Genomic DNA, 9,549 nt, shown 5'->3' with positions numbered 1-9,549 from the left:
AGACAGAGACAGAGACAGAGACAGAGACAGAGACAGAGACAGAGACAGAGACAGAGACAGAGACAGAGACAGAGACAAGAGACAGAGACAGAGACAGAGACAGAGACAGAGACAGAGACAGAGACAGAGACAGAGACAGAGACGAGACAGAGACAGAGACAGAGACAGAGACAGAGACAGAGACAGAGACAGAGACAGAGACAGAGACAGAGACAGAGACAGAGACAGAGACAGAGACAGAGACAGAGACAGAGACAGAGACAGAGACAGAGACAGAGACAGAGACAGAGACAGAGACAGAGACAGAGACAGAGAGAGAGACAGAGACAGAGACAGAGACAGAGACAGAGACAGAGACAGAGACAGAGACAGAGACAGAGACAGAGACAGAGAGAGACAGAGACAGAGACAGAGACAGAGACAGAGAGAGAGAGACAGAGAGAGCGAGACAGAGAGAGAGAGAGAGAGAGAGAGAGAGAGAGAGAGATAGAGAGAGAGAGAGAGAGAGAGAGAGAGAGAGAGAGAGAGAGAGAGAGAGAGAGAGAGAGAGAGAGAGAGAGAGAGAGAGAGAGAGAGAGAGAGAGAGAGAGGAGAGAGAGAGAGAGAGAGAGAGAGAGAGAGAGAGAGAGATTTCTCCCCGCGCGACACCGCGGTCAAGGCGCTTGGGGGGGGGGGGGACAGAGGGGCAACTTGACTCCCGACACCGTAAGTGGAACCCTCCAGATCGCTGCAGATCCCCATTTTGGGCTGGGGATGGGCTGTCGATGTGGAATGTCAATGGAGTGTGGGGTGAACGACGCGAAAAGTGACCAGCGAACGCATGTAATGGTCTGTAGTGTTATCAGTTATCAGTTATACCAGTTATCAGTTATATGTCATCAGGCGAGCAGGAACCACTTTTCAATGTTTCAGTTGAAGGCCCGCTGGATCTATGAACGATGAAACTTTCAAAATAGAAGCATTTTCTTCTTTCACTGTTTCATGCGATGTTTTCTCTGTTTCTTTTCTTCGAAAACACGAACAACCGGAGCTTTTGAACTCGCTCCACGTTTGCGCGTGGTGTTGGATCATGGCGCTTTGGACAATAGCAATGCCAAAATTCATAACATCGCTATCGCTTCGCACAGTGCATGAGGTTGGGTTAAGATGTTCCAGAATTATTGCATGAGAAACGGCAGTCTCCCGATTGAAAGAAAGACATTAATTGAAGTAAGACACGGGTGCCGCAACGCCAGATGTAATGAACCAAAAAAGATTTTGGATGCTGCTGCCCTCAACAAGCCTTATCTTTCCGTGAAGAAAAAAAAGACGGGTTCCAGAAAGTCACGAAATTGCGCCTATATGATGTAGTTGTATCTACATACATATCCATGTTAACATGGCTTATATTTCATGCATAACATTTTGCCAAGGTACAGCATATATCAGTCGGCACATTTTTTTTATTTTCGCTGAGCATTTCTTCGCAACATGGATTTGTCCAAAACCGTACCAGAGAATGCGACATCAAGTTGTTGATATCACTGGCAAATTGATGAGATAGATTCCAGCTGGACCGAAACGAAAAAACAGACCACAGATTTACTCGTAAAAAGTTCAGGAAAAACCGTAACCTGGGTTGTATTGCTGGAGGATATATATATATATATATATATATATATATATATATATATATATATATATATATATATATATATATATATGTATATCTAAACATCATGTAGATTATATTTTCGGTGGGGTCCAATATGGTCAAGGATCTATATGCGTTCCACCGTGCAGCGAATTCAATGTCCAGAGCATGCCTCATATCCGTCGATCTTGGACTGACGTATCTGTGAGATAATGAACAGTGACACGCCATTATCGCATGCTCAGGTGCTCGGCACGTTGACAGTTCTGAAAGTACTGCTGCCAGATGGCTGGTTGGCTACCCGCTAGTCAATGTGATGCTCGTGGCTTGCATGTTCGTCAACGTTTTCGTCGCTGCAGCATGCGATCCTGCCGACCGGTCTGGATATCCGATTAACTCCAACGCCAGCTGGGCCAACATCCACGTGTACCACAACTGCGTGGGCGGCATGCAGACCAGCCAGTTGGAGACGGAGCAGCGTCAGACCTGTGACGAGAGTGCCAGCCCACCGGCCTACACCGGCGCCGTTCTGCCGTGTGACCGTAAGCCCATAGCGTCGCCCTGCGGCGGGCAACCGATAGTGTCGCTGGGTGACGGGCAGCCGATGGTGTCGCTGGGTGACGGGCAGCCCATGGTGTCGTTGGTGACGGGCAGTCGATGGTGTCGCTTGGTGACGGGCAGTCGATAGTGTCGCTGGGTGACGAGCGGCCGAGTGCACTATGTAACACAGCAGCGCACAAGCAAATCCCCGATGGGATGGGTACATGCCCCTTTCCTGCACCAGATGTACGCTGATTGCACAAAACATGGGTGGACTGTAAAACCATGGTGACTTCATTTGCACTAAGCAATGAAGTTTTTTTAATATCGTGCGTGTCCGTATATGCAAGCTTCAATGGATCTCACTTGGCATCTAAATTTGTTAGCATGGGTTGGTTATTTCAGATTTCGTTGTTAGCATCTTTCCTTGCGACAGCTGAGTAACAATGTGATAGATTTGTTTTGCGTCCATCACCAACTAGGCTTTCTGTGTGTAGACTCGGGAGAGCGACCATCGGACAGTGATGTGCACAGGCTTCCTGTAACATCTCGCTGTCATGACTCTGCCAAGAGTGCCCAGGCGGCTGCGGTGGCGCCGAGCATGTGGCGCGTATGCCAACCCTCGCACTTGGTCACGTGCCGTGTTGCATTTGTGCTGTTCATTCGACGTGGTAGCTTCATGAGCACAGTATTTTTGCTGACATCAAAAATCGCTTTCTCACGCCGCCGTCGCGTGAGGCCGCATTCCGGTGCGCCATTCTGGTGCGCTATTCCGGTGCGCCATTCCGGTGCGCCATTCTGGTGCGCCATTCCGGTGCGCCATTCTGGTGCGCTATTCCGGTGCGCCATTCCGGTGCGCCATTCTGGTGCGCCATTATGGTGCGCCATTCCGGTGCGCCATTCTGGTGCGCCATTACGGTGCGCCATTCCGGTGCGCCATTCTGGTGCGCCATTCTGGTGCGCCATTTTGTCTGGCGGCAGCCGACTTGGCCTACAAACCACCGACCATGATGCGGTCTAAATGAGTGTTGCGCCTTCTGAGAGTGTGCCGCGCCTCGGCAGATTGCATCGCGGACCCCTTCGAGCCCGATGACGACTTCACGGCCGTCAGCAGCTGGGACAACACGACACGCAACCTGGGGCATCAGGTTGTCTTCACGTGCCGAAGCGGTCTGCTGACCGCGGACGGCAGGACTAATCAGACGCAGACGTGCGCCATCGGAGGCTGGGTAAGCTGGGCCCGCTGCCCGGAGCACGCTGCCCGGAGCACGCTGCCCGGAGCACGCTGCCCGGAGCACGCCCGACGGCGACGTGCTCGCGAGCGGCGAGTGGGCCGCATCCGGCAGGACGTTCCGCCGACGCGGCGATAGCAGCGCCCGCTCGACCTCTGTCGTGTCGGTTCCCTGAGCTCACCTCGCTGAGGCAGTGCATCTACTAGCCTCGACGCCTGTGGTTCCTCTGAGCCCACCTCGCTGAGGCAGTGCATCTACTAGCCTCGACACCTGTGGGTCCTCTGAGCTCACCTCGCTGAGGCAGTGCATCTGCTAGCCTCGACGCCTGTCGGTCCCCTGAGCTCACCTCGCTGAGGCAGTGCATCTGCTAGCCCTACTTGTTTTGTCGATGCGGGCAACATTCACGTGCGCGTGGTGTGCCGCCTGTAAACGTGGGTGGGCTGCCTTAAGAACCCGCCTACTGAGGTTCCGAGCTCTCGGACTCGTATGAGAGGCACGGCCATGTGGGCCGAGGTGGCCGACGCGGATGAGCCTCGCGGCGTGCTCCCCACCCCGCCCCACCGGGCCGCTTGCCCCGACAGGAGGGGGTCGTCGAGCACTGCTCCGTGTGCGCCTGGTCCAGCGGCTTCAACAGCTCGGTGTTCAGCACGTCCGTCAGCGGGTCCAGCTTCGGACAGCTGGTGGAGATGGCGTGTCCGGACGGCCTGGAGGCGGCGGACGGCGCCGTCAACAGCACCGCCATCTGCACACCGGACAGCTGGGACAAGTGCCACGACTCGTTCAACTGCTCGCGTGAGGCCCGTCCCGCCAGCGTGGCGCCGGTGTCACCCGCCGCTGCCGGACGGCCGCCTAGTGGAAACACTATGATTGGAGGGGCCATGCCAGCTGGGCAAATGTAACCACCTAAGTTGTTGTATCAATTGGCACTAGCATCAGAGTCCTCCTTCAGCAAAGGTCGTTGCATTTGCACTGGCTCATCTCCCACGTGGGCGAAAATAGAATCACAAGCCCGCCAGTTAAATAGCACCGAGCAGGAGGCTCGGGTTTACGAAAACAAATATCCAGCGGACAAACTTGGCTCAGAGTCGACTTATCGTGAAAAAGCCAGGCTGCTACCCTGCAAGGCAGAACATCAGGGATGTAGTTTTCTGGTTTAGATATTCAGGTGCTGTGCAATACTGCAGCACAAACACCGGGTGGTAAAGCATGTTCACCTGTGTTGAGAAATGTAAGGCCTCAACTGAGCCTCACATCTCTGGCATGACACCGACCGGATGCGTCGTTCACTTCCCGCGGGCTAAGACAGTCGCTCTGTAAGCCCTGGTGGGATAGCTCAGCACAGCCGGCGCAGTTAAGGGGTCATTGCAGTGGTTTTGTTTTGTGATCCGTATGGTTTGTATCAGTGGCTGGGCTCATGGTAGCAGCTAATCGTAGCCTCCTGCAATCACCCCGAATCAAACACACAAGTTGCGATTTAATTTCCTTAAATTATCTTGTCTCCACCCTAATGGGAGGCAGGACTGCGAAGAAATCATTCGTTGCAGGGACGTAGGTTCACAAAACGAGTTAGGATGGGGGGGGGGGGGGGGGGTTCAACAGTGAAGTGACCCAACCCGCTCCCAAAATATGCCCAAAACAGGTTTCTCCCCCATATTTGGCACGCTCTCTTCCCAATGTCGGGGTGGGGCCTGGAGCCTAAGTTGGAGAGCGGTGCCGGCGCTTCCATCCCCCAACTGAATAGGAAACTACGCATCATATTTTCTGTCTTGCAGGGTAATAGCCTGGCTGCTTCACGTTCAGTCGACTTTCAGCCCGGATTGTCCGCTGACCTTTCAGACCGTTTCGGGCCATATAACGCCCACGAGGGTTGGACTCGATTCCAGTGTCGCTGGATCACGTGTTTGGACACTTATCCCCGGGCCTGGGCGATGGCAGATGGCAGTAGGGGCAAGGCTGGGAGTGGGTCCCGATGCTTCGAACGACACCTGTTCGGTGCCGGTCAGGTGTGGCCTGGGACGGTACCAGCACAGAACATTCGTCCTGGGGCTTGGCGATGTCGCAGACCAGCGGAGGCGTAGCACTGTCAGTCACTCGCCAAACACGGCTGCGCGATTGTTCGATTCATACGTCACCTTTCGTAGGATTGTCTGGACGGCTAGCCTCAATCTATTGCTAAATCTTCGATTCAGCCCTTTTTATTCGCTGACATCAGAGGTGGGTCCATAGGGGGCCACGAGGCTATGCCTCCCTCACCCCTTAGCCCGGTGGGGCCCATAGACCCCGAGGGGGCCCATAGCCGGTCAAACAGACGCCGACTTTTTACACCAAACGCAACAGAATTGGGCGTCTTTGGACTTTAAGGCGACCAAGAAAAGTCGCAAGCGAAAGTGAAGGGTACCCGAGCAGGCAAAAATAATTTTTTCACTCGTTGGGAGGGTGGCGATTCGGGGATTTTGAGGCTCATTTTGCTGTCCGGAGGCTTAATGTTGTGCCCGGGGGCTATATGTCACTTGCAGGTCTTCAGTATGGTCGCCAAGTCATGATCGCTATGATCGCTAAGTAGCCCTCTACATTGCCCTTGATTTATTTGCATTTGCTCGGCGAGCCCCGCGCTGTTGTGTCCTTGCGAGCGCCAGGGCGTTTCGCCCGCTCATGTGTACGGGCCTGACTAAATTACTTCATGTACACAAGTTCAAGACCGCAGGATGACGATTTCTCCTCGCGCCTCAGTCTTGGAGTAGCAGTCTGATATGCGCCGATGAATTTTTACGCGTAATTGTCTGACGTCATTTTACGCGTCGCCGACGTCGTGCATGCAGTTCCCGCTGGTTATTGAATTTGTGACAGTTATCAAAGCTGTGCATCACGCTCTTCATACATTTGGAATGGTAGGATATTCTGTACTCCTTAATAACAGTCAAAGCAAAAACTCTTCATCAGTCATCAGCCATTAGATGATCACATGGACTAGCTGGTTAGCCATAATTGCCTCGGAATCAGGCTCGTGCTTAATTTTTATGATATTCAGAAGCCACCCTGACTGCATTTTGCCATGTTTTTCTTCGAAATACGTAGCCTCAAAATGACAGGATCCACCATCATCTGCCGCAAATGTACAGGCGCCATGTATTTGCATGCGTAGCGTGCCTTGTTTTCTAGGGCTGCGTACAGTAAGGCGGGTTTCCGCCTAAAAATATATCATAATGTGCAAATAAGAGTCTTAAAATTTAATGGTCAGGGCGAGGATTTTTTGCGGAGGGCCCCCAAACTCCAATGGGAGAGCCACAATGTTGCGTGCCCCCCCCCCCCCTTGACGGTGTCCTGGATTCGTCTCTGGCTGACATCCTATACTGAAACGAGTTACTCGCAAAATCGGGACCTGGGCCCTCATCAGTGCAACATTCTGTGCTATAAGTAAGATCGTGACTCATTCAGTTCACCACGCCGCGCGCAAATGACAGTCATGATGTCGGTCGCTGTTTCAGACTGTCGTGGTGAGCCGTCCGGCGCTGCTGTCATGGGTTTCCTGGACAACAACTGGGACGGGTCGCGGGACTTCGGAACAGTGGTGACCTTCACGTGCCAGGACGGCATGTCGACTGCCCAAGGAGACCGAGCGCAGACGCAAAACTGCACTGATAGCGGCTGGAGAGGCGAAATACTGCCGTGCAACAGTAGGTTTACGCGCCTCTATCCGGTGGCCGTTGACACCTGTATGCCCTGTTTGTGAAACGGGAAGGACAGAGCGGGTGAGGAGCGTGCGCTGCTTCCCCGCATTTGGCCCATGCAGGTGTATACCACGGGATGATTTTACGAGAATGAAGATGTTTTGGCGCTAATGTTTTCGCTGCAGCTGCCTCGGAGCACGGCCGACGCATCAAAGCCGCGCCTGTGGGAATGTCGTTGGCCCGAGCCAGACGCTCGCACGTGTGAGGCACGCTCGCCTCCCGGTCAAATGACGTCATTGCCCTACAGCCGTTTGGTGTCAACGTCTTACCTGTGCAGCTGGTTGGAGTGGGTGTAGACATCGGCGCAAAAGACAGCGGCGTGGACGTCTCGCAGCCGCCGACGGGTGCCGACTGAGGGCGCCCTGTCTCTGCCCCAGCGAGGCGTCGGCCCCACGCTAGTGAGAGACCGGCGTCACCTTCCTCCCGCAGCCTGTCTGGAGCAGCCGTTCAACGCCAGCAGCCTGCCTGGTCTAAGCATCGCTTGGAACGAGTCGCGCGCCGCCGGTGTCGTCGCCAACTACACGTGCAGTGACGGCACGTCGACCAGGGAGGGCCGGCTCTGGCAGAGCCAGAACTGCTGGCTCGGCTGGCAGGAAAGCATTTTGCCCTGCGACGGTACGCGGGCCCGCAGGAGCTGGCCACGTGCTCTTGGACATTGGGAGGAAGTGGAGGGGCTTCAGTGGGTGGCTGGCGGCGCGGTGGTGCTTCGGTGGGTGGATGTGTAATGTGTGAGGTCCTCCTCCTCAAACGGCGCCTGTTTCTCCAAGAGATCACGTCTCGGAATATCGCGGTCTCAGCGCAAAGCGTGTTCGGATCATTCGCTTGTGCTGGCTCCCCGCAAGTATTGGCGCGAGAGGTGGTCATGCTTATAATTACGATGGCTAAATGCGATGCCAAGGATCTCCGTACGTTTAGGGGCGAGGCGCGTCCGTACCAGCCGACGTCGTTCTGGGGGTACCGTCGCGCGTCGCACTGCTTTCAGCCGCGGCGCGTGACCGACCGCCGCGTGACGTGGAGAGCGGCGCGCGATCTCCCCGCCGGCGCGGTCTGCGCGCGTGACTCGGCCGCGGTGTGACGTGGAGAGCGGCGCGCGATCTCCCCGCCGGCGCGGTCTGCGCGCGTGACTCGGCCGCGGTGTGACGTGGAGAGCGGCGCGCGATCTCCTCGCCGGCGCGGTCTGCGCGCGTGACTCGGCCGCGGTGTGACGTGGAGAGCGGCGCGCGATCTCCTCGCCGGCGCGGTCTGCGCGCGTGACTCGGCCGTGTCGTCCGCAGTGTGCACCGGCGACCCGGTGAACGTGACCGGTCTGCGCACCATAGTCAGCGACTGGGCCGGCAACTGGTCGATGGGCAACATCGTCACCTACACATGCCAGGCGAACCTGAGCACGGCCGCCGGCCAGACGCTGCAGCACGTCAACTGCACCCAGGACGGATGGGTCGGCGACATCCAGCCCTGTGACAGTAAGCCACTATCCAGCTCACCGAGACCCTGGGTCCTGTTGGCTCCTCAACCAGGAATGGAGTTGCTTCGTGTTGGCTCACTCAACACTCGCCTAGGGTGTTTTTTGTGCATACTGTTCATTGCCCACCGAAGCGTATCGGCGTTGCTTGACTTCCGTCACTACGAATATTTCGTGAGCCTGTGGAATATCTTAGAAACCGCCTCGAAAATAAAACTGTGCGCATGTTCACGCAGTGATGTCTGCTCCACGACATCCGGTGTGGCCGGATGCTTATTCGCCCCTCGTAGTGGCGACTGTGCCCTGCTGAGGGGAGCCGGGCCCGCCGAGTGACCAGCGGGCCCGGCGGCGGCACCCCCGCCTCACTGCTCCCCCCTGTCGACAGCGTGTCCGCCGCCGCCGTCGGGTAACCACACCAGCGTGCGCCACGCGAACCAGCAACGGAACATGGCCAACCGGCTGGGCTCGGTGGTCACTTACCACTGCCACGACGGCCTGAGCACGGCTGACGGCCAAACCCATATTCGGGCGGTGTGCGAGCTGGGCGGCTGGTCCGTCTGCGAGGCCGAGATCGAGTGCAACTGTGAGTGGGCTGCGGCGGGGGTGGTGATGTGTCGCCCGCTGCCCGTCTGCCGAGCGCGCGCTGCTGGCGCGGGATGTCGCGCAGCTGGAGGGCTTGGCCACCGCCGGCGAGGCTCGTGCCTGCGGGGAGAATCTCCGCTTTAGGGGGATTATCGTGCGATGGACGCGCGACGGACATCGTCGTTTAAGCGCCATGTGGCATCGGTGGATGTGCAGGACAAGCCAGGTCTCGTCTGAAAGTCTGGAATGTCCCACGTCCTCGTCTTTATGACATCCGCGTCCGTCTCTGTCCGCCACCGACGATGTGGCCCGGCGCAGCTGTCGGGTTTGTGGTGCAGTTTGGCGGTCCGGGGGCTGCGGCCGGCTGCTAGA

General features: G+C 56.3%; 1 protein-coding gene across 1 annotated transcript; it reads left to right on the top strand.

The window, feature by feature from the left end:
• Positions 1-1,964: 1,964 nt before the first annotated feature.
• On the top strand, positions 1,965-9,548 carry LOC119103013 (complement factor H-related protein 4). The gene is made up of 7 exons (XM_037226463.1): positions 1,965-2,175; positions 3,236-3,402; positions 3,987-4,197; positions 7,563-7,748; positions 8,408-8,596; positions 8,981-9,178; positions 9,496-9,548. The coding sequence occupies exons 1-7, from the start codon at positions 1,965-1,967 to the stop codon at positions 9,546-9,548; spliced, it is 1,215 nt and encodes a 404-aa protein (XP_037082358.1).
• Position 9,549: the final 1 nt, after the last annotated feature.

This window comes from Pollicipes pollicipes, unplaced genomic scaffold (genome assembly GCF_011947565.3).
Source record: "Pollicipes pollicipes isolate AB1234 unplaced genomic scaffold, Ppol_2.1 Scaffold_5724;HRSCAF=6776_pilon_pilon_pilon, whole genome shotgun sequence".
Classification (NCBI taxonomy): domain Eukaryota; kingdom Metazoa; phylum Arthropoda; class Thecostraca; order Pollicipedomorpha; family Pollicipedidae; genus Pollicipes; species Pollicipes pollicipes.
The sequence above is the reverse complement of the archived record's forward strand: the minus strand, read 5'-3'. Positions and strand labels throughout refer to the sequence as shown.

Excerpts from the sequence above, each read along its gene's own strand:
- LOC119103013 (XM_037226463.1), top strand. The coding sequence starts at position 1,965 with ATGTTCGTCAACGTTTTCGTCGCTGCAGCATGCGATCCTGCCGACCGG. Across the intron at positions 3,403-3,986 it reads CGTGCGCCATCGGAGGCTGG|GAGGGGGTCGTCGAGCACTG; the intron begins GTAAGCTGGGCC and ends TTGCCCCGACAG. Across the intron at positions 4,198-7,562 it reads CGACTCGTTCAACTGCTCGC|CCTGTCTGGAGCAGCCGTTC; the intron begins GTGAGGCCCGTC and ends TTCCTCCCGCAG.